The sequence below is a fragment of the Thamnophis sirtalis genome, unplaced genomic scaffold (genome assembly GCF_051295495.1).
Source record: "Thamnophis sirtalis isolate CommonGarterSnake01/CBP01778 unplaced genomic scaffold, rThaSir2_p1.2 scaffold_2, whole genome shotgun sequence".
NCBI lineage: Eukaryota > Metazoa > Chordata > Lepidosauria > Squamata > Natricidae > Thamnophis > Thamnophis sirtalis.
In genome coordinates, this window is record NW_028261382.1 from 28,760,184 (window position 1) to 28,785,066 (window position 24,883).

Sequence of the window (24,883 nt, forward strand, 5' to 3'; positions counted from 1 at the left end):
GCATTAGTATTGCACTATATGGTAGAATTCAACATAGTTACTGCTCTGGGATAGAAGCTGTTTTTCAGCCTATTTGTCCATGTTTTTATTATCCTGTACCGGCTACCAGATGGTAATAGTTCAAAAAAAAAAAGGGGGGGGGGTCCCAGGATGAGATGGATCTTTAAGAATGTTTTGAACTTTCTTAAGGCAGTGAGTAAAAGGGACGCGGTGGCACAGGGGCTAAGATGCTGAGCTTGTTGATCAGAAAGGTTGGCAGTTTAGTGGTTTGAATCCCCAGCGCTGCGTAACAGAGTGAGCTCCCGTGACTTGTCCCAGCTTCTGCCAACCTAGCAGTTCGAAAGCACGTAAAAAATGCAAGTAGAAAAATAGGGACCACCTTTGGTGGGAAGGGAACAGCGTTTTGTGCACCTTCGGCGTTAAGTCATGCCGGCCACATGACCACGGAGACGTCTTCGGACAGCGCTGGCTCTTTTGCTTTCAAACGGAGATGAGCAGCGCCCCCTGGAGTCAGGAACGACTAGCATATATGTGCGAGGGGAACCTTTCCCGTATCTGAATAAAGCTGATTTCTAAATTTCCTGGCCAGCCCCTCTGGCTCTGCTCTCCCACCTCGCAGATAAACAGAGCGGCTGAGAAGGCCCTTCCTTACCTGTTGATTCGCGGCCTCCGCTGGATCCAGTTGGGGCCCCTCCCCTGCTTCCTCATCCTCCTCTTCCTCATCCTCGTCCTGCTCTTCAAAGCACCCTACGGCATCCACTGTGATCAGCTCCTCGGAATCCTCGGGGCTCCCCAGGTCTTTCTCACCCAGTCTCACCTGGCCAGGTGCAGGAAAAGAGGGAGTCAGGAGGGAGGAATGGACAGAAGGGCAAGAAGAAAGAGTTCAACAAGACCCTGGAACACCCCCCCCCTCTCAGAATCCAGTTTATTTTTAGCCTCTGACCTCTTTAGCCTTCTGCTTGTGCTCTAAGGACTTCATGTGCTCCACAAACTTGCGGGGAGTTTTGAAGTAACGACTGCAGACGGTGCAAAAGGGACGGAGGAAGCGTTTGGCCAGCTGGAACGAGACGGGGAAGGAGGAGAGGTGGGGAGGGAGGAAGGGGTTGGGGATGGAAGGGAGGGAGGGAGAGAGGGAAGAAAGCAAGGAAACAAGGAAGGAAGAGGGAGAGAGGAAGTAATGAAAGCAAGCAAGGAAGGAAGAAGGAGGGAGGGAGGATGGAAGGAAGGAAAGCAAGGAAGGAAGAGAGGAAGGAATGAAAGCAAGGAATTAAAGCAAGGAAGAGGGAGGGAGGGAAGAAAACAAGGAAACAAGGAAGGAAGAGGGAGAGAGGAAGGAAAGCAAGGAAGGGAGAGAGGAAGGAATGAAAGGAAAGAAAGCAAGGAAGAGAGATGGAGGAAGGAAGGGATGAAAGCAAGGAAGGCAAGAAGGAAGGCAAGATAGGGAGGAACAGGGAGAGAGGGAGGAAGGAAGGAAGGAAAGAAGGAAGAGTGAGGGAGGAATGAAAGCAAGATAGGAAGGAAGAGGGAGGTAGGGAGAAAGGAAAACAAGCAAGGAAGGAATGAAAGCAAGGAAGGAAAGAAGGAAAGAAAAGAAAGAAGGAAAGGAAGGAAGGAAAGAAGGAAGAGGGAGGGGAGGAAGGAAAGCAAGGAAGGAAAGAAGGAAAGGAAAGAAAGAAGGAAGAGGGAGGAAAGAAGGGAGGAAGAAATGAAAGCAAGGAAGAGGGAGGGATGGAGGAAGGAAGGAAAGGAAGGAAAGAAAGAAGGAAGGAAAGCAAAGAAAGAAGGAAGGAATAGAAGCAAGGAAGGAAATAAGGAAGAGGAAGGAAGGAAATAAGGAAGAAGGAGGGAGGGAGGAAGGAAGGGAAGGAAGGAAGAGGGAGAGAGAAAGGAATGAAAGCAAGCAAGGAAGGAAGAAGGATGGAGGGAGGAAGGAAGGAAAGCAAGGAATGAAAGCAAGGAAGAAGGAGGGAAGGAGGAAGGAAAGGAAGGAAGGAAAGAAAGAAGGAAGGAATGGAAGCAAGGAAGGAAAGAAGGAAGGCAAGATAGGGAGGAATAAGGTGGGAGGAAGGAAAGAAGGAAGGGGAAGGAAGGAAGGAAAGAAGGAAGAGGGAGGGAGGGGTTGGGGATGGAAGGGAGGGAGGGAAGAAAGCAAAGAAACAAGGAAGGGAGAGAGGAAGGAATGAAAGCAAGCAAGGAAGGAAGGAGGAGGGAGGGAGGAAGGAAGGGAAGGAAGGAAGAGGGAGAGAGGAAGCAATGAAAGCAAGGAATGAAAGCAAGGAAGAAGGAGGGAGGGAGGAAGGAAGGAAAGGAAGGAAAGAAAGAAGGAAGGATGGAAGCAAGGAAGGAAAGAAGGCAAGATAGGGGGGAACAGCGATGGATGAAGGAAGGAAGGAAGAGGGAGGGAGGGGTTGGGGATGGAAGGGAGGGAGAGAGGAAGGAATGAAAGCAAGCAAGGAAGGAAGAAGGAGGGAGGGAGGAAGGAATGAAAAGATGGAATGAAAGCAAGGAAGAGGGAGGGATGGAGGAAGGAAGGAAAGGAAGGAAAGAAAGAAGGAAGGAAAGGAAGGAAAGAAAGAAGGAAAGCAAAGAAAGAAGGAAGGAATGGAAACAAGGAAGGAAAGAAGGAAGAGGAAGGAAGGAAGGAAAGAAGGAAGAAGGAGGGAGGAAGGAAGGGAAGGAAGGAAGAGGGAGAGTGGAAGGAATGAAAGCAATCAAGGAAGGAAGAAGGAGGGAGGGAAGGAGGAAGGAAGGGAAGGAAGGAAAGAAAGAAGGAAGGAAAGCAAAGAAAGAAGGAAGGAATGGAAGCAAGGAAGGAAAGAAGGCAAGATAGGGAGGAACAGGGAGGGAGGAAGGAAAGAAGGAAGAGGGAGGGAGGAAAGCAAATAAGGAAGAGGGGGGAAAGAAGGGGGGAAGGAAGGAAAGCAAGGAAGGAAAGGAGGAAAGCAAAGGAGGAAGGAGAGGCAGGAAGGGATTGGGAATAGAAGGGAGGGAGGGAGGAAAGGATATTTAGTTCAGCTGAACAATCTCCTGCCGTTTTCCAGAAATCCAAGCTCCAAATTTACCCGGGGAATCTTGTGTTTTACCTTGTGTTCCTGAGTCCTCCGGTGTTTGATGAGGTCACCTTTGAAATTCACCTGGCAGGTGTTACACCAGCGTGGCTGGCTCTCGCTGCAAAGGAAGGGAAGCTCTCAAGGAAACCAGAAAAGGATTTCTCCACCTCCTTTCAGCCCCCCCCCTCACCCCCACCCCCAAGCTCCCCAGATAGCCCCCTAATCCTTTGGGCCAAGAGAGCAAATGGCTCCATTGGGAGGCAACCTGCTTGATTTCTCTCGTTTGCAACCCAGAGGATTTCCACTCTCTGGTTCTTGATCCAGAGCAAGGCAGGGGAGCGCAACTTCACGGGTGTGTGTGCGTGTGTTGAGGTTCCTAAATTGCAAGGTTTCCGCCCCGCACACCCACCCATCTCTCTCGGCTGGCACCGCTGGCTCCTTCCCCAAAGGCGGCTGGGAGGCGAGGCAAACGTTGCTTCTCTCCTGGATTTCCTGAAGCCGCTGCTGGTGTTGAACCCCTGACAGGTGAGCCTGGAAATTCTGGAGCAAGGCAAGTGCGAGGAAGGAAGGAAGGAAGGAAGGGAGGGAGAGAAAGAGAGAGAAAGGAAAGAGAGAGAGAAAGGAAAGAAAAAGAAATGCAAAAAAGAAAGAAAGCATGAAAGAAAAGAAAGAGAAAGGAAAGAAAGACAGAAATAAAAAGAGAAAGGAGAAAAGGAGAAAGAAAGGAGAAAGAGAGAAAGGAAAGAAAAAGAAATGCAAGAAAGAAAGCATGAAAGAAAAGAAAGAAAGGAAAGAAAGAAAGAAAGGAAAGAAAGAGAAAGAAAGGAGAAGGAAAGAGAGAGAAAGGAAAGGAAAGAAAGACAGAAAGCATGAAAGAAAAGAAAGAGAAAGGAAAGAAAGACAGAAATAAAAAGAGAAAGAAAGGAGAAAGGAGACAGAAAGGAGAAAGAAAGAAAGGAAAGAAAAAGAAATGCAAGAAAGAAAGCATGAAAGAAAAGAAAGGAAAGAGAAAGAAGGCAAGAAAGAAAGGAAGAAAAAAGACAGGAAAGGAAAGAAAGAAAGACAGAGAAAGAAAGAAATGAAAGAAAGAGAAAGAAGGCAAGAAACAGGAAAAAAGAAAGAGAAAGACAAGAGAAAGGAATGAAGGAAGGAAAAGGGAAAGAAATAAAGAGGAGAGAGAGAAGAGGAGGGGAAGGGAAGAGAGAAGAGAAGAGAAATTGCTTAGCTCCTTGGAAGCTGGACCCTTGCAAAGCAAGCAAACTGAATCAGTTTTTTACAGAGAGCTAAAGGGAAGGTGGCCAGTTTGGGGATACTGGCAGTCCTCAACTAACGACTACATAATTTGGACCACGATTTCCACTCTTATGTAAGACGGTTGTTAAGTGAGTCGTATCTGCTTTTGAATGGAAGCAAGGGGGGTAAGGGAAGGAAGGAGTTGGGAATGAGAGAGGGAGGGAGGAAGATGAGTGGAAGAAAGGGAGGGAGGGATGAAAGGAAGGAGAGAAGGAAGGCAAAAGAGAGTGGGAGGGAGGGAAGGAAGAAAGGAAGATGAGAGGAAGAAAGGAAGGAAAGGAAGGAGAGAACGAAAGTGAAAGAGAAAGTGGGAGGGAGGGAGAGAGATGAGGGAAGGGAAGGAAGGGAAGAAGGAAGATGAGAGGAAGAAAGGGAGGGATGAAAGGAAGGAGAGAAGGAAGGCGAAAGAGAGTGGGAGGGAGGGAGAGAGATGAGAAGAAGGAAGGAACGGAGAGAGATAAGAGAAGGGGAGGGAAGGCCATTCTACATGCAGACAAGGAGCCACTTAGATTTTGCTTCTGTTTCTCTTCCTTTTAGGGAACAAAGTGCTTTGTTCTCCTCCTTCGAAGGATTTCAGCATTCCCTTCTTCAACACAAGTAAAATCCTGCTTCTCCCCAGACAGAGACGCTGGCTGAAACCACCTATCATCCTGCCCGAGCCCCAGGCCCACCCAACTGCCCCTCTGGGCAAATGCCTTGCCCCCCCCCCCCCCACACACACACCTGCCCTTCGCCCCGCCCCCCTCCGCACCTGTTGGTTGTAGCAGTTGCTTCTGCAGATGTAGCAGTAGAATTTCAAGGTGGCCCCAGGGGGGGCTTGCAGGGGGGGCCCGGAGGGGCCCAGCTTGAGGGCCGGCGTGGTGCTGATGGCTCGGCTCTCGCTGCTCTGCTGGATGGTCACCTTCAAGGCGCCTGCATTGCTCAGCACCTGGCACAAGGGAGGGGAGAACGAGAGGGGGGCACAGCTCAACTCTCTGGCTTCCGCCAAAGGGAGAGGAAGAGGTACTTCTTCCGACCACATCCGGCAGCTGTTTTGCACCCCTCGGGCACCTGGGGAATCGGAAGGAGACAACTTGCCACGGCCAACTCGCTGCGGGACAATTTAACAATTTCCGCGTCATTCTTGAAGCCCAATACAAAAATGTTCAATTTTGCCATTCACCTTTCATTCGGTCCCTCCTTTCGCATCCTTTCTTTCGTGCGTCCATTCCACCCTTTCTTTCATATTAATGTAACCCTTGCCGCACAGCGAATTGTCCCGCAACAAGTTGGCTCATTGGATGTGGCGAGTTGGCCATGATGAGTTGGCCATGATGAATTGGATGTGGTGAGTTGGCCATGGCAAGTTGGATGTGGCCAATTGGTCATGATGAGTTGGTCATGGCAAGTTGGATGTGGCCCATTGGATGTGGCCAGTTGGCCATGATGAATTGGATGTGGCGAGTTGGCCATGATGAGTTCGTCATGGCAAGTTGGATGTGGCGATTTGGCCATGATGAGTTGGTCATGGCAAGTTGGATGTGGTGAGTTGGCCATGATGAATTGGATGTGGCGACTTGGCCATGATGAGTTGGCCATGGCATTGGATGTGGCCAGTTGGTCATAATGAGTTGGCCATGATGAGTTGGCCATGATGAGTTGGCCATGGCAAGTTGGCCATGATGAGTTGGCCATGGCGTTGGATGTGGCCAGTTGGTCATAATGAGTTGGCCATGATGAGTTGGCCATGATGAGTTGGCCATGATGAGTTGGCTGTGGGGAATTGTCACAGACCTTCTGGGGATGGTGCTAGCCGCAGGAGAGCTCAGGGTCATTCCACCTACATTCACTCCCCCCACCATTTTTGGCTCACCTCTGAGGTCTTCTCCTCCTCTTCAAAGTTCTCCTCCGAAGCCTCCGCGGTGACCTCCCCTTCCCCAGCATCTAGGAAACAAGAGATTGTGAGGAAGTCTGGATTCGAACACAGAGACAGAAGAAGGGCAGGTGGTCTCTCATTGGCAACATATAATCGAGCCGAAGGCAAACCTTCGCTCCGCCGAATGGTGGCTGGGCTGCCTGGCCTTCAAGATCCCTGCTTATTGAGCTGTAAAAAATTGGGAGGGTCCCTGAAGGTCATCCAGTCCAGCCCCTGCTCGGTGCAGGGAAGCGTTCTCAAAATATTTGGCTTTTCTCTTTTTCAAAGAACTTGTAAGAATATTTAACTTTATTTCTTTAGCATGTTTTGCTGTAGATCTTTATAGAGGTAGTCCTCGACTTACGACCACAATTTGAGCCCATTTATGTTGTTAAGTGTGACATTTGTTAAATGAGTTTGCTCCATTTTCTTGCCGCCGTTGTTAAGTGAATCACCGCAGTTGATAGGTTAGTCACCCGGTTGTTAAGTGAATCTGGCTTTTCCCACAGACTTTGCTTTACCCAGAAGGTCGCAAAAGTGGGATGACGTGACCCCGGGACGCTGCAACCCGTCGTAAGTATGAACCAGTTGCCACGCATCTGAATTTTGACCCCGTGAGCATGGGGATGCCGCAATGGTCATTAAGTGTGAAAAACAGTAGTAAGTCTAGTTTCTCCCAGCGCCGCCGTAACTTTGGTCACTAAATGAACTGTTGTAAGTCGAGGACTGCCTGGATTGAGAGTCCCTGACTTACGACCATCGTTGAAGCTGGAATTTCCATCGCTAAGGGATGTGATCATTCGGGGAATCATCGCTTGCCTGATTTTAATGACCTTTTTGCCACGGTCCTTAAGCAAATTAGGCAGTTCCGTCTCCCCCACTTGACGATCACGGGACCCCCCAAAATGCCCCAACGGTCATCAATATTTACCTGTTGCCACGAATTCTGTGTCTCCTCCTGTCTGAGCATCTTCTACTTTGGGAAACTCTGGTGCACCTTCAGCATCGGGGATCTCCACTTCACTAGCGGGGCGAAGGAGCAAAAAGAGGAGTAGAATAAAATAGGAACGGAAACAGAATTGAATTCTTTCTTGGCCAAGTGTGATTGGACACACAAGGAACTTGAAGCTCCCAATTCCCCCCCCCCTCTGCTCAAAACGACACTATAGGGCACTGCACACCAGGAAAACACAAGGACAGTCCCCCCCCCCAAATGCCATCCCTCTGCTAAACAACTAATTCCCACCACACTGTCAAACTATTTACTAAGACTGTATTAATGTTATTCTTCTCATCCTCCCTAGGACCCATCTCCCTTTCTACTTAGGACAATAACTTTGTTGCTTGTATCTCTGCGACTTTCATTGTTTTATTTAGTTTTCTAGTGTGATTTTGATGGCTTATTTGGTATCCTATGACCCTCCCTAAGTGTTGTATCTTATGATTCATGATTAATGTATTTCTTTTCTTTTTATGTACCCTGAGAGCTTCTGCACCAAAGACAAATTCCTTCTGTGTCCAATCACACTTGACCAATGAAGAATTTCTATTCTATTCTATTTTCTACTCTATTCTATTCATATTCTACTCTACTCTAATTCTCTTCTCTACTATTGTCTTTTATTCTATTTTCTACTCTATTCTATTCATTCCTATTCTATTCTATTTTCTATTCTATCCTATTCATTCCTATTCTATTCTATTCTATTTTCTATTCCATCCTATTTATTCCTATTCTATTCTATTTTATTCTAATTCTTTTCTCTACCATTCTCTTCTATTCTATTTTCTACTCTATTCTATTCATTCCTATTCTATTCATTCCTATTCTATTCTATTTTCTATTCTATCCTATTCATCCCTATTCTATTCTACAGGGCGGGGCATAACCTTTTCCTAGGGGGTCACAGCAACACTTGTAATAACAACACAAATAATTCATACACCATTCGAAAGCCCATCAAAAACTGAGTTTATTGACACGATTTAATAGTCAGTATGACCACCATTAGCCCTTCGAACAGCATTCAAACGAGGTGGATAAGAACACAACAAATCTTCAAACAGTTCCGTTCGATTTTCCAGATTTTCCAGAGGGCGGGGCATAACCTTTTCCTAGGGGGTCACAGCAAGATCGACAGCAGTTTACAACTTCCGCGACACCTCATTTTAAAGCCCATAAAAAACTGAATTGAATGAGCTATTAAATGTTAAATTTGTTTCGGTTGAAACTTTGAGAATGAATTTGGAAACTGTGTTGAAAAATCTGGAAAATCGAACGGAACTGTTTGAAGATTTGTTGTGTTCTTATCCACCTCGTTTGAATGCTGTTCGAAGGGCTAATGGTGGTCATACTGACTATTAAATCGTGTCAATAAACTCAGTTTTTGATGGGCTTTCGAATGGTGTATGAATTATTTGTGTTGTTATTACAAGTGTTGCTGTGACCCCCTAGGAAAAGGTTATGCCCCGCCCTGTACATTAATTCTCTTCTCTTCTCTACTATTCTCTTCTATTCTATTTTCTACTCTATTCTATTCATTCCTATTCTATTCTATTTTCTATTCTATCCTATTTTCTATTCTATTCTGTTTATTCCTATTCTATTTCTTTTCTCTATTATCTCTTCTATTCTATTTTCTACTCTATTCTATCCCTATTCTATTTTCTATTCTATCCCGATTCTATTCTATTTTCTATTCTATTCCGATTTTTAAAAAAATAGTATTTTTACATTTTCCAACATTTTTTTAAAAACCACAAAACACTCAGCTTTTCTGTATCCATGTTCCGCATACATGTTTTTCGTAATAATCCTATTTCCAAAAATAAAATTCTATCTCTATATCACTATCCTGTTATATCCATATTTAAATACACTCTATATTTTATACTTATACCTTAAGTTTTACATTTATTCTCAAGCCAGGTCTATTCCAATTTCTATTCCATTCCATTCCATGCTTCTATTCTTTTTTATTAATTTTTCTATATTCTCTTCTATTCATTGATAGGATAAATTTATGGTAAACTCTTTATTGGTCAAGTGTGACTGGACACAGAAGGAATTTGAACCTCAGTGTACATAGAAGCAACAGGTGAAAAATCATGATCCTAATTTATGATAAATTATTTACTGATAGGATAAATTTATGATAAATTATCGGCAAGTGTGACTTGACACACAAGGAATTTGTTTCTGGGGCAGAAGCTCCCACTGTATGTAAAAGCAACAGGGGATAAATCATGATCCTAATTTATGATAAATTATTTATTGATAGGATAAATTTATAATAAATTATCAGCAAGTGTGATTGGACACATAAAGAATTTATCTCTGGTGCTGAAGCTCTCACTGTACGTAAAAGCAACAAGCGATAATTACAAAACATTCAGAGCACATCCAATGGGTCACGTCAAGAATGCCCAAATCTCTTTGTGACTTTCGGAAAGCATCTGGTAGATCTCTAGGAAGAAACTCCAAGGAACGAATCCAAAAGGTCCTTTTTTTTCCCCCAGGAAGCAACTGGACTTTCTTGGTTTTTCTTTGAAGAGGTTTCGCTTCTCATTGAAGAAGCTTCTTCAGCTCTAGCGAAGCCTCTTCAAAGAAAAACCAAGAAAGTTCCAGTTTCTTCTTTGGGAAGAAAAAAAAAAGCACTTTTGGGGGGAAAAGGTGTCATCTGGATGACGGAGGATCTGCACCATGTCCAAGGGAGGAACATTTAGATGACCCTTGTAATCGTGGTTACCTTCGAGGCAGCTTCGCCGCTGGTTCGCCCTCTTCAGAAGACTCCAGGAGGGTCTCTGCAAGGCAGAAAAAAATAGGTTGAAGACCCCAAATTTCTGTAGCCAAGTGAGACGGCCGTTAAATGAGCTTGGTCCCACTTTACAGCCTTCCTTGCCACAGTACAGGTAGCTCTTGACTTACAGCAGTCCGTTTAGTGACCAAAGTTACGATGGCAGGGAAAAAATGTCCCTTCTGACCGTTTTTCAGAGTTATCCACTTCCTGCCATCACGAGATCAAAATTCAGTGGCTTGGCAACTGGTTCACACTTATGACGGTTGATGTCCTGGGGTGTGTGTGTGTGTGTCACGTGATTCACCTTTGCGACCTTCTGACAATGGGGAAGCGAGATTCACTTAGCGACCATGTGACTAACGTAGCAGTGATTCACTTAAACCACTGTGGCAAGAAAGGGAACCAACGTCTCACTTAACAACAGAAACATTGGAGTCAATTGTGGTCGTAGGTCGAGGACTACCTGCAGTTAAGCGAACCTCTGCGGTTGTTAAGTGAGGAACAGGGCTGTCGAGTGGCTTCCCCATCGACTTTGCGAGTCCAGGAATCCCCAAACGGAATCAATATACCCCGGGGCACTGCAACAGTCATAAGTTCATGCCAGTGGCCAAGCCTATGAATTTTGATCACATGACCAGGGAGATCTGCCACACCTCTTCCCACTCGTTTCTGTGTCCCAAATATCTCCTTCCAAGGTGGATAAAAATCTATTTTTTTTTAAAACTTAAATCTGATTTTTTTTTAAAAAAAAAATCTAATTTATTTTAATAAAATGCTTTTGGAGTACCAAAAAAAATCTAACTAAAGATAGGCGGTTGTGTTTTTTAACTATGGATTATTCTAGGTAAAAGGACACTAAAACAATTTCGGTTAAATGAGAACTATGATATGTTGAAAGTAAGACTCATCAAGAACGTTGACATTTGATATGAATGTCAAAGAGATGCACGAAAGCTAATTGTAACCAATTGACACACTTTCTACAAGATGTAATGTAAGATGATTATTTTTTGTGTGTGTTGTTTGCTTAATAATTTTTTTTTAAATGTAAAAAAAGAGTTTTTAATTTAAGATCCATTCGTAATTTAATTTATTCAGCACGAAATGGAGCTTAGTTATGTAGCGTGAGGCTGTACACTCTGCAATATTTAACAGATGGAACAGAGTTAGAAGGGATCTTGTAGGTCATCTAGTCCAACCCCCCTCACCCAAGCAGGAGACCCCTACACCATTTCTGACAGAGGGCAGTCCATTCTCTTCTTGGAAGCCTCCAGGGATGAAGCTCCCACAACTTCCGAAGGGAACTTCTGTTCCATGGGTCGATTGTTCTCCCTGCCAGAAAATTCCTCCTCATTTCCAAGTTGAATCAATCAATCAATCAGAATAGAGCTGAAAAAGGACCTTGTAGGTCATCTAGTCCAGCCTGCTGCCCAAGCAGGAGACCCTACATCTGCCTCTACCTAGGATTGAACTCACAACCTCCTGATTGCAAGGTGAGAGCTCCACCTTTTTTGGGTCACCGCAGCTGTTGGTCAACTCATTCAATGAATCCAAGTTCCGCAAGCTAAATAGGAAACTTCCATTTTGTTTGCAAATAATAACATTAAGAGATTATAACTACCAGCCAAGAAGGAGTCCTCACATTTAAAGAGCATCTGTCATTTCAGATCCATCCTGGCAGTGCCTGTTAGTGGGCATCCACTCACCTGCTGCCCACTACGTCCCTCACCTAGTTGTGTCCCTGCCCATCACCAGCCGTCCCATTAATGTGAATGGAACTGTTGAGTGTTTACTCATCACGAAACGGAGCTTAGTTATGTAGCATAGGAGGCTGTAGATTCTGCAATATTAGGACTCGCAGTGAGTCAACAGAGGGTCAGAGGAGGAGCCGCTGCGGGACGGAGACAACAGCGGCTCTTTACAAATGACGATTTAAATCGAGTCAATTTAAATCAAGCCTTTTTACTAGTGATTTAAATCGTGGTTTAAATGGAGTTGATTTAAATCAAGCCTTTTTACTAGTGGTTTAAATGGAGTTGATTTAAATCCTTTTTACTAGTGATTTCAATGGTGATTCCAATGGTTGATTTACATCAAGCCTTTTTACTAGTGGTTTAAATCATGATTTAAATGGAGTTGATTTAAATCGTGATTTAAATGGTTGATTTAAATCAAGCCTTTTTACTAGTGATTTAAATGATGATTTAAATGGAGTTGATTTAAATCCTTTTTACTTGTGATTTCAATGGTGATTCCAATGGTTGATTTACATCAAGCCTCTTTACTAGTGTTTCAAATCATGATTTAAAAGGTTGATTTAAATCGTGATTTAAATTGAGTTAAATCAAGCCTTTTTACTAGTGATTTAAATGGAGTTGATTTAAATCAAGCCTTTTTACTAGTGATTTAAATGGAGTTGATTCAAATCAAGTCTTTTTACTAGTGATTTAAATGGTGGTTTAAATGGAGTTGATTTAAATCAAATCCGCCCTGTTTCCTTCCTCAGCCAATATCGCATTTGCCAGCCAAACCGTCTTCTGAAGACCACTGACTCTTTCTGAGCTATCAAGGGAGGCCTCACCCTACCTGAAGGAGGAGAGCTGGGCTGTTTTCCCACCAGTGCAGCCCCTTCCTCGCCTTGCTCCGGGACGGATGATGAGGCGCCATCTGCCTCTCGCTTCCTCTCCGCGACCCTGGGAAAATCCTGCAGTGTAAAAGAGATTTTTTAAAAAAACAAACAAACAAACAAAACAGGGGAGTGACTTGTAAGGACAACTTTTCACAATTCCTTTTGCAAGACACTTCGGGAGGGCAAAAAAGCAGCGAAAGAGCAATAATAACCTAGAGAATAGAATAACAGAGTTGGAAGGGACCTTGGAGGTCTTCTAGTCCAACCCCCTGCTTAGGCAGGAAACCCTACACCGTTTCAGACAAATGGTTCTCCAACATCTTCTTAAAAACATCCAGTGTTGGAACATTCAGAACTTCTGGAGGAAAGTTGTTCCACTGATTCATTGTTCTAACTGTCAGGAAATTTCTCCTTGATTCTAAGTTGCTTCTCTCCTTGGTTAGTTTCCACCCATTGCTTCTTGTTCTACCCTCAGGTGCTTTGGATAATTGACTCCCTCTTCTTTGGGGCAGCCCTTGAGACATTGGAAGACTGCTACCATGTCTCCCCTAGTTCTTCTTTTCCTTAAACTAGACATACCCAGTTCCTGCAACCGTTCTTTATGTTTTGGCCTCCAGTCCCCTAATCCTCTTTGTTGCTCTTCTCTGCACTCTTTCCACATCTTTTTGACCTCATGGCGACCAAATGCTTCCAGTTGAGCATGCGGGAAGGAAAGAGGATGGGGAGAAACTCTGGAAAATCAAAAAATGAAGCTCCAAACTCTCCAACGAGGAGGAGGAACAGGAAAGCAGAAAGGGAAATGAATCGTTGCTGATACCCTCTGAAAAAAAAACAACCGGCATTGCAGTAAAAAGAAGTGGAAATCCGTTACGTTTTATTCCGATTTCCACCATAACTTTTCCTGACTTTCCCGCTCGAAGGGCCTGAAGCCAGCAGATAAATGGATAAAAAACACAGAAGGGATGAAAATTGAAGGATAACCAGGATTGTTATCACTGTCATCATATTATAATGCTGGATTTTTGATCGCGATTGAACCCAAAATTTACGTGGCTAAACAGGACAGTTGTTAAGCGAGTTGTGTCCGCTTTTATGACTTGCCTTGCCCCCATGAATTTTAATCCTGTGACCACAAAGGGGGAGAGGGGAGATGACACACGCTGCAGTGGTCATTAAATGTGAAAAACGGGTGTAAGTCACTTTCTCCAGGACCTTTGAACTGTCGCTAAACGGAAGGCGGTAAGTCGGTAGCGAGAAGATGGGAGAAACGGCTAAAACGGTTGGTTTTAGACCGGAAACACGGAGGATACGTTCGCCCCTGGACAGGCCAAGGGCTCTCTCGTGACCCTGCCTACCTCGCAGGGATGCTGTTCGCACCAGGGCGAGGTCTCCGCGAGGATCGGTCAGCCGTAAACGCCAGGAAGAAACCCGGATCAAAGAGGAAACTCACCTTTCGAAAGGGCCTCGCCTGGCGATGAAATGGGAGGGCTGGGAAACCCAGGTGGGGGGGCTTGAGGGAGATGGGTGGGGGGCCCAGAAGAGAGTGACGAGTGGCTTGAGGGAAGAATTGCTGTAATACAGGAGCAGCGGCCACATTGAAGCCCCTCAGGTTACCTGTAAGAACAGCCCCCCCAAAAGAAACAGCCAGGAAAGGAAGAGAGAGAGAAAGAGAGAGAAAACAAATCAGATAATGCACAAAATTTGGGGCCTTCCTATTGTGACCGGCAGGCAGAGTTGGCAGCAGATTCGGACAGTGAGGAGGTTGGGGAGGAAGATGAGCCAGTCCTGGAGTCTGGGGAAGGCTCTGATGAGGGCTCTGTGTTGGAGGCAGAGAGGGGGCCAGGGCCGTATGCTGGTTACCAGCTGCCTTCAGAGTCAGACATCAGTGAGGTGGAAGAACAGCTGGAGCCTGTTCCTAGTGTGTGCATGTGCAGAGTTGCCAGACAAAGGGAACAGCTAAAGAACAGAGGTCAACTTGGGAGTGAGGCCACAGGTGGACGATGAATGGCCCCTCCCAGAGGAAATAAAAGAGGAGCGAAAGGGGAGTGGAGTTTGCAGGAGGCAATTAGTTCGCTTCATCGGTTCCTGACTCTCCGAGACTCCTTGCCAAGTTCTGCAGATCTCGGCCTGGCAGCTCTCCAAGCCAGATAAGGTCTGTGACCATAAATCCTCCCTCGAAAGACTTTGCTGGAGGTGAATGAGCAGAATTCACACACCAAATTGATAAAAGGGTTTTTTTGTCGGGATGGGAACGGTTACAGCAGATCGGCTGGCACGGGCCGCCATCGCAGGGCATGTTTCGAACCCAGGACCCTACAGTTCAGGGAGTCAAACCAAGGCTTGGGGGTGTCGGCCCTATCCCCTTGGGTGGGAATGACCCAACCCGGACAAGACAGTGGAAGAAAACAGATTTTAGGATGGCATCAGAAACATAATGGAGGAATCAGCTGGGCATAGTTTTTTAGGCACCGGCCTAAGAACTGGGAGACAGGGAGTTATAGTACTGGCCTAGGCATAAAAGGCGGCTGGATGACTTTGTTTGCTGATGTTATGAGGAAAATAGGAGGAAGGAAGGAATATTAAGAGTGCGTTACAAATTAAGAGTAAATTAAACATTAAAAATGACAGGGTAATGAAAAGGATTAGGGGTAATGTGATAATATTCAAGTATTTGAGGGGCTGCCATTAAGAGGAGGGGGTCAACTTATTTTCCAGAAGGCAAGACAAAAAAACAAACAATGGATGGGAACTAACCAAGGAGAGAAGCAACATGGAATGAAGGAGGAACTTCCTAACAGTGAGAACAATTAACCAGTGGGACAGCTTGCCACTTTGAGGGTGCTCCATCACTGGAGGTTTTTAAAGAAGAGACTAGACAGCCACATGTCTGGAATGGTATAGGGTTTCCTGCTTGAGCAGGGGGCTGGACTAGAAGACCTCTAAGGCCCCTTCCAACTTTGTTTTCCTTCCTTCCTTCCTCCCATCTTCCTTCTTTCCTTTCCTCCCTCCCATCTTCCTTCCTTCCTGTCTGAAATGGCACAGGGTCTTCTGCTTGAGCAGGGGGTTGGACTAGAAGACCTCTAAGGCCCCTTCCAACTTTGATTTCCTTCATTCCTTCCTCCCATCTTCCTTCTTTCCTTTCCTCCCTCCCATCTTCCTTCCTTCCTGTCTGAAATGGCACAGGGTCTCCTGCTTGAGCATGGAGTAGGACTAGAAGACCTCTAAGGCCCCTTCCAATTCTGTTAACCTTCCTTCCTTCCCTTCTCCCATCTTCCTTCTTTCCTTTCCTCCCTCCCATCTTCCTTCCTGTCTGAAATGGCGCAGGGTCTCCTGCTTGAGTATGGAGTTGGACTAGAAGACCTCTAAGGCCCCTTCCAACTCTGCTATTATGTTCTATTAAAAAAAAAAATCTAACAAACAATAATAGTAATAACAGGTAAGGTCAGGAGGCTGGCAAGGAAATTAAATACAACTGGAGTTTTCCCTCTGCATCGGGAACAATAAACAACCGATTCTACCGTAATTGGGATCCATCCATAAAATAAATCCATTTTCCTGTGGTTTATGGCAGCTCCATCCAGAGACTTTTAAGGGTAATGCTTGGGATTCGCCAATATCTGGATGGCAGGAAGAACCTCGGCGTGAGCCAAGGAAGACATTTGAAAGGGCCATAAATGGAGCAGCTCCTGAATTATTCAGCCACGGGCTCTTTTCTCAAATGTCTCGGCATCAAATATTCCGAAATCTAAACCGTTGGTGAGCAAAGGAGGCTCAGACCACGGTGGCGAAAACCTCACCTAGCACCAAGAACTGAAAAAGGATCCCAAAGGTTGTTTTGCTCCCTGCAAATCTCGCAAGTTAAAACAACCAAAAAGTGACAGTCAGAAGATTAGAATAGAGGTGGGAAGGGGCCTTGGAGGTCTTCTAGTCCAGCCCCCTGCTCAAGCAGGAGAACCTATAACATTTCAGGAAGGAAGGAAGGGAGGGAGGGAGAAAGGGAGGGAGGGAAGTTGGAAGAGACCTTGGAGGTCTTCTAGTCCAGCCCTCTGCTCAAGCAGGAGAACCTATAACATTTCAGGAAGGAAGGAAGGAAGGAAGGAAGGAAGGAAGGAAGGAAGGAAGGAAGGAAGGAAGGAAGGAAGGAAGGAAGGAAAAGAGGGAGGGAAGTTAGAAGAGACCTTGGAGGTCTTCTAGTCCAGCCCCCTGCTCAAGCAGGAGACCCTATACCGTTTTAAGACAAATGGCTGTCCAGGTTCTTCTTCAAAGCTTCCAGTGATGAAGCACCCACAACTTCTGGAGGCAAGCAGTTCCACTGGTTCATATTCCTCACTGTCAGGAAATTTCTCCTTAATCCCAGGTAGCTCCTCTCCTGGATTAGTTTCCATCCATTGTTTCTTGTCTGGCCTTCTGGTGCTTTGGAGAATAATTTCCTTTGTGGCAGCCCCTCCAATACTGGAATCCTGCTATCATGTCCCCCCCTGGTCCTCCTTTTCCCTCGAGTAGCCAAACCCAAACCTTGCAACAGTTCTAGTTTTAGTCTCCAGGTCTTTAATCATCTTAGCTGCTCTTCTCTGAACTTTTTCCAAAGTCTCAACATCTGCATCATGCAGCCTTCCAGGGGTGGCCTTACTAAGGCTTTATAAAGAGGTATTAAACACTTTGAGTGATTTTGATTCTGTGCCTCTACAACCAAAGATTGCGTTAGCATTTTTGGCTGCGGCCGCACACGGCTGGCTCATGGTTTAAGGGCTCATCCCCTGGGACTCCAAAGTCCATCCCCAAGTGACGGTTTTTGAGCCAGGTTTCGCCTAATCGTTGTTTTTTCCTGCCAGGGTGTAAAACCTTGCTTCTCTCCACATTAAATTTGCACGCTGTTGGATAGGGCCCATTGTCTTGGTGGGAGTTCCACACCCACTCCTGTTTTTAGCCAGTTCTCGCCTAATCTATTCTTGCCGTCTGTAGATCATGTAGAATTGTTGGCGGAAGAAAAACCGAGCTGTAAACCAGGATTTTGGAAAACGCAGGGCGGGCTTCACCTTCAGGGCAAAACTGAACCAACTCAGGACAGATTTAGGCTCTCTGGGCTTAAAAACTGGAGATTGGAGATATAGTTTACTTTATTGTCAATGCACATGGTGTGATGATATTAAAATGCCATCTTCAGTGTAATTGCAATTATAAAAATAAAAAGACAAAACATACATCCTTTACCTTCTATATCAGTGTTTCTCAACCTTGGCCACTTGAAGATGTCCGGACTTCAACTCCCAGAATTCCCCAGCCGGCTGGGGAATTCTGGGAGTTGAAGTCCGGACATCTTCAAGTGGCCAAGGTTGAGAAACACTGTTCTATATAATTGAAATTGAAAACCCCTGAGATTGCACTATACCGTAGAATTCAATATAGTTACTGGCCTGGGATAGAAGCTGTTTTTCAGCCTATTTGTCCGTGTTTTTATTAGTTTAGTTTAGTTTAGTTTTATTGTCACTGCACATCGTAAAATGAAATTAAATGCTGTCTTCAGTGTACATTATAACTATAAAAACGAAACACAAATGCACATCCTTCGCATTCTATACAATTGAAATTGAAAACCCCTGATATTGCATTCATATTGCACTATATGGTAGAATTCAACATAGTTACTGGCCTGGGATAGAAGCTGTTTTTCAGCCTAGTTGTCCTGGTTTTTATTATCCTGTACCGGCTGCCAGAGGGTAATAGTTCAAAAAAAAGGGTGCCCAGGATGAGATGGATCTTTAAGGATGTTTTGAACTTTCTTAAGGCAGCGGGAGCTCTGAAGCTCTTCCAAAGAGGGGAGAGGGCAACCCATGATCCTCTGGGCAATGACATTGACCCCCTGGAGCGCATCCTATCTGCCCCTGTGCAATTGGCCAACCAGACACAGGTGCAGTAAGTTAAAATACTCTCTCTGGCGCAGCGGTAGAAGGTCACCAGCAGTTTTCCATCCAGTTGTTGTTTCCCGAGAAGTCTCAGGTCGTATCATCTCTGCTGGGCCCTTTTGACCAGGGCTGCAATGTGAGTATCCCCGGATCAGGTCCTCTTTTTATGACAACACCCAGAAATTTAAAACTGGCCACTTGCTCCACTCGGTCTCCATTGCTAAACAAGGGCTGGATGTCTGATCTATTATTTCTACAGTCCAGTATAAGCTCCTTGGTCTTATTGGGGGTTAAATAAGATACCATCCAAAAATTGAAATCAAGGTTCTCGGGAATCCTGCGTCAAACGTGGGTCGAGGTATTGTCTGGATTGGAGCCGAAAGGAAGTGGGGGGGAAATGTGGAAGAGATTATACCTTGCATTTGGTGCAGGAGAAGCGCTCGCTGGAGCACAGGGTTGGCGTTGAGCAGGGCTGCCGGACTGGGGGCCTGCAGAGTTAACATCTGTGGCTGAGACGGCGTCACCGTTCTGGGGAAGAAAAAGACCAGAATATAAGTAATCCTTGATTTATAACAGTTCACTTAGGGACCGTTTGGTGGAGTGGTGCAGTGGCCTAGAGGGAGAGCTCTCGCCTCGCAATCAGGGAGCTGTGAGTTCGATCCTGGGTAGAGGCAGATATTTCACTCTCTGGGCAGACTGAGAATATATCTGCTGAACAAAACTCCGTAGTGGCAATAGGTATGGCATCCGGCCAGTAAACCACCTTCTAGCTCCCTTCAGTTGCCCAGACTCCATCCCGCAAGGGATTACGGGGTCGTTCAATGAAGGTGATGATAATTAGTAATCGGTCAGGCACGAGTTACAACCACACTGAAAAAAGGGACTTACGACCAGTTTTCAAACTTATGACCGTCCCAGCATCCCCACGGTCACATGATTTACATCCGGATGCTTGACAGCGGACTCATATGTATGACGGTCGCAGCATCCCAGAGGGGAATCACATGATCCTCTTTTGCGACCTTAACTTAACAATGGCAAGGATTCACGTAACAACAGGGGGGGGGGAGTCGTGAAATGGGGCAAAACTCTCTTCACACACGTTTCACTCAACCGCAGAAATTTTGGGGATCAATTGTGGTCGTATGTCAAGGACTACCTGTATTAAAATCCCATAACTCCTCCCCCCCCAAAAAAATGAACGTGAACATCCAGTCTTCCCCCTTCTCCCATCAATGATTATATTCTATTTGGATTGTAATATTATGGGGTATGTTATTTGTACGCAATGATTTTAATGCTTTGTTTCTGTTGTAAGAGAAAGTCAAGAGTCGCTTGGAAACCAGATACACTACAATACAATAGCAGAGTTGGAAGGGACCTTGAAGGTCTTCTAGTCCAACCCCTGCCTAGGCAGGAAACCCTATACCGTTTCAGACAAATGACTATCCAACATCTTCTTAAAGACTTCCAGTGTTGGGGCATTCACAACTTCTGGAGGCAACTTCTGTTCCACTGATTAATTGTTCTAACTGTCAGGAAATTCCTCCTCAGTTCCAGGTTGCTTCTCTCCTTGATTAGTTTCCACCCATTGCTTCTTGTTCTACTCTCAGGTGCCTTGGAGAATAGCTTGACTCCCTCTTCTTTGGGGCAACCCCTGAGATATTGGAATCTGCTATCCTGTCTCCCCTAGTCCTTCTTTCCATTAAATTAGACATATCCAATTCCAGCAATCCTTCTTTATATGTTTTAGCCTCCAGTCCCCTCATCCTCTTTGTTGCTCTTCTCTGCACGCTTTCTAGAGTCTCCACATCTTTTCTACATTGTGGTGACCAAAACTGGATGCCGTTTTCCAAGTGTGGCATTATTACCAAGGCCTTATAAAGTGGTATTAACCCTTCACGTGATCTTGATTCTCTCCCTCTGTTGATGCAGCCTAGAACTGTGTTGGCTTTTTGGGCAGCTGCTGCACACGGCTGGCTCCTATTTAAATGGTTGTCCACTAGGACTCCAAGATCCCTCCCACAGTTACTACTCTTGAGCAAGGTACCACCTACACTGTACCTGTGCATTTCGTTTGGATGGACGGCAAGTAATAAATAATAAATTCATAACAAACAAACAAAAAGCCTCCATCTGCAGTTGCCAAGCTTCCTTGCAAGATGGATGGGCCCCACTTGGTGATTTTCACTGTTGGGGGCCACCACTAAAAAGACGCTGTTAAATGGAACACACTTCAAATTAGAAGGCTAAAAGGGGTTTTGTTTTATTTTATTTTTTTGCAATCCTGGGGACCTCCTCATCTAAAACACACACACACACATCCGAAAATCCTCAGCATCTGCTCTACGCTTTCTTGACAGATAATCCTGCTTCTTAAAAATCCCTGTGTTTTTGGGGTGCAGGGATGGAAAATATGCTTTTTTTAAAAGCGATAACCGCCCGCATCGTAGCTGGAGGCCGCTGTGGGATACCTCCGATGTGGGCGTTTCTCTCAGCAGCCGCTCTGCTTAACGACCGAGTCTCCATTGTGGTCACTAAATGTGGACCACTCCTCTACAGCCTCTCTCTGCAGGGGGAAGCATAAAAGTTTCTGCGATCCCTTTGCATAAATGCACACTCTATTGTGCCAGGGCAAGAAAGGAAGCCAAAACATCCATCCTCCACAGCCAGATTCCTACTCTGGGTGGGAGCGATGGGCATTGTAATCCCAAACACCAGGGAGAAGCGTGGGGGAGGTCTATTCTTTTCTTAAGGGTGGGGTATGCAGAGTTTGCAACCCGGATTAGGGGCGCTTTGTAGATGGGGTGCCCCCTCCTTAGGTAAGCGTTTCTACACAGGCTGGGGAACATGGGAACAGCAGTCCATGAGCATTAAGGAACTTGGCTGAACCTTTCCAAGGAAGGCAGACGCTTCTTTGAGCTCATCCCTCTGTCTCGGAGGAGGGGGGAAGGCAGCCTGGCTGGGGAGCATGGGAACGGCAGTCCATGAGCCTTAAGGATCTTGGCTGTACCTTTCCAAGGAAGGCAGCCGCTTCTTTGAGCTCATCCCCGTCTCAGGGGAGGGCAGCCTGGCTGGGGAGCATGGGAACGGCAGTCCATGAGCCTTAAGGATCTTGGCTGCACCTTTCCAAGGAAGACAGCCGCTTCCTTTGATCTGGCCAGTGCATCCCCCTGTCTGGTGGAGGAGGGAGGCTGCAGAGGGTCGCCGGCAGGGGAACCCCGTCTGCCCCGCACCCCTAACCTCGCGCCGCCACCCCCCCAGATCTCCCCGCGGGGACGCGCAACAACCGCCCCCCCCTTTGGGGCGCAATTACGCACGGCGGCGCGCCAGGCAGCCTCCTGGGGGCGCAGGGCAAGGGGGGCGGCGGGGCGGCGAGCCAGGCAGCGGCCTCCCCGGCAGGGCTTACCGGCTGGGCGTCGGTTGGGGGGGCGGCGGCGGGGTCTGCTGCTGCTGCTGCTGCTGGAGGAGCTGCTGCAAGCGAAGCAGATGCTGCTGGCCGAACATGGCCGGGGAGGAAGACCGCCGGGCGGCCGTCGGGAAGGCGGACCGGGAAGGGAGCCGGCCTCGGCTGGCGGAGGAGGCGGAGGACGAGGAGGAGGCGGAGGCTCTTCCTGGCTCGGCCGGCTCGGGAACGCGCCTCTTGGGGGCGGGAGCGGAGGGCGGCGCGCAGCTCCGGCCCTGCGCTCCGCCGGCGCCTCTCGTGGCGAGGCTGGGAGCAGCAGCCTTCAACACCCCCCCCCTACACACACACGCAGCCCTCCTCCTCCCCAATCCGAGGGTCTTTCCAGCCCCCCCTCCCCGCCTGTTCAAGCCCCGGGGGTGCAAAGAGGAGGAGGAGGAGGAGGAGGAGGAGGCTAGGCGGAGGGGGGGGGAGGGATTGGATGGCCCGACCCTCTTCGACGTTTTAAAACTAGTTGGTCCTGCTCTCTCAGGCTGGATTTTAGCTAATAAGATCCTTCCATTCTCTGTCTGTCGCTCTCGCTCTCGCTCTCTCTCTTCATCTATTCATCTATATCTATCTACATTTACATTTACAGCATCTATATCTATCTATCTACATTACATCTATCTATATCTATCTATTCATCTATTCTTATCTATCTATCTATCTATCTATCTATCTATCTATCTATCTATCTATCTATCTGTATCTACATCTATCTATATCTATCTATCTATCCATCCATCCATCCATCTACTCATCTATGTATCTATTCATATCTATCTATCCTATCTATCTATCTATCTACATTTACAGCATCATCTATCTATCCATCCATCCATCCATCTATTCATCTATGTATCTATCTATTCATATCTATCTATCTATCTATCTATCTATCTATCTATCTATATCTATTCATCTCTATCTATCCATCCATCCAACCATCTATGTATCTATCTATTCATCTCTATCTATCTATCCATCCATCCATCCAACCATCTATCTATCTATCTATCTATCTAATTTATCATCTATCTGTTTCTTTCAAATCTATTTATCTACCTACATGACATCTATTTCATCTACCTACTTATCTAATCGGCATATCATGTCTATTTACTATGCCTGTCTGTCTGTCTGTCTGTCTATCTACTTGATCATGTATATCTATCTTTGTCTCTGTCTAATCTATCATCTGCCTACTTAACTACCTATCTAACATCTATTTCACCTATCTAATCTGTCTATCATGTCTATTTACTATGTCTGTCTATTATCTACCTACCTATTATCTATCTCATCCATCTAGCTCTCTAATTGATCGTGTGTATCTATCTACATCAGTCTCTGTCTAATCTATTTATCTACCTATCTATTTCGTCTGCCTACCTCTCTCATTGGCTATCATGTCTATTTACCATGTCTTTCTGTCTATCATCTACCTACCTACCTAGCTATTAGCTATCTCATCCATCTAGCTATCTAATTGGCCATGTATTTCCATCTATGTCTTTGTCTGTCTAATCTATCATCTATCTACCTACCTACCAACCATCTATTTCATTTACCTATCTAATCTGTCTATCATGTCTATCTGCCTGTCTGTCTGTCTATCATCTACCTACCTATCTATTTATCTACCTATCTATTTAAACACAGGCACACACACACACACACACACACACACACACACACACACACACACACGTAGATTTTCACAGGTGTAGGTATACTGGTCTTGTTGTATTCTGGTCTTTTCCCGTGTAAGATTGAGATTGTCTTGGCAACGTTTCAGCGAAGTCTCACCTGAAGATGGCGAGTGAGACCTCGCTGAAACGTTGCCAAGACAATCTCAATCTTACACGGGAAAAGACCAGAATACAACAAGACCAGCACATACATATATATATATATATATACAAACACACACACACACAAACACACACACAGACACTGGAGTGTTATGTGTCAAAGCACCTGGTATGCCCAAACATGGGAAGGTGCATACTGCTTCCCTTTTAAATAGCTTGAAATAGATCTATACTAGTCTCCATTTATTTATCAGCAAAAAATATGCAACATATATACATACATATATATTCTACCTAACGTCCGTCTGTCTGTCTGTCTGTCTACCTTATCATCTATCATATCTACCTACCTACCTACCTACCTACCTACTGCCTGCCTATCTATCTATCTATCTATCTATCTATCTATCTATCATCTATCTATCTATCTATCTATCTATCTATCTATCTATCTATCATATCTACCTACCTACCTGCCTGCCTGCCTACCTACCTACCTATCTATCTATCTATCATATCTACCTACCTACCTACCTACCTACTGCCTGCCTATCTATCTATCTATCTATCTATCTATCTATCTATCTATCTATCTATCTATCATCTATCTATCTATCTATCTATCTATCTATCTATCTATCATATCTACCTGCCTACCTGCCTGCCTGCCTACCTACCTACCTATCTATCTATCATATCTACCTGCCTGCCTGCCTGCCTGCCTGCCTACCTACCTACCTACCTACCTACCTACCTATCTATCATATCTACCTGCCTGCCTGCCTGCCTGCCTGCCTACCTACCTACCTATCTATCTATCATATCTACCTGCCTGCCTGCCTGCCTACCTACCTACCTACCTACCTACCTACCTATATATCTACCAGCACAATTCCATAGCTGTTGGGACTGTATATTTCCGTGACCCGTCAAAAGCGCGTTCCACAAAAGCGCGGTCGACAAAATCGCGTATGTGACGTCATCACAACGCGACGAAAAAGATCGAAAAATTGAAATAAAAATTAAATTACAGCAAGCCGATTCACATAAAGGTA

The 24,883-nt window shown here is 45.7% G+C and overlaps 1 protein-coding gene across 1 annotated transcript in view; it reads right to left on the reverse strand.

The window, feature by feature from the left end:
* CIZ1 (CDKN1A interacting zinc finger protein 1) overlaps window positions 1–22,181 on the reverse strand; it is a 29,180-nt gene extending 6,999 nt beyond the window's left edge. Inside the window, exons 1-12 of the mRNA XM_087704590.1 lie at window positions 21,979–22,181; window positions 18,985–19,097; window positions 14,117–14,280; window positions 12,624–12,741; window positions 9,987–10,041; window positions 7,169–7,260; window positions 6,196–6,266; window positions 5,095–5,271; window positions 3,460–3,590; window positions 3,084–3,168; window positions 944–1,057; window positions 653–817 (exon numbers count right to left, since the gene is read on the reverse strand). Coding sequence (XP_087560716.1) covers window positions 653–817; window positions 944–1,057; window positions 3,084–3,168; window positions 3,460–3,590; window positions 5,095–5,271; window positions 6,196–6,266; window positions 7,169–7,260; window positions 9,987–10,041; window positions 12,624–12,741; window positions 14,117–14,280; window positions 18,985–19,097; window positions 21,979–22,076 — 1,383 coding nt within the window. The 5' untranslated portion in view covers window positions 22,077–22,181. The remainder of the gene's footprint in view (window positions 1–652; window positions 818–943; window positions 1,058–3,083; window positions 3,169–3,459; window positions 3,591–5,094; window positions 5,272–6,195; window positions 6,267–7,168; window positions 7,261–9,986; window positions 10,042–12,623; window positions 12,742–14,116; window positions 14,281–18,984; window positions 19,098–21,978) is intronic.
* Between the last annotated feature and the right edge of the window lie 2,702 nt (window positions 22,182–24,883).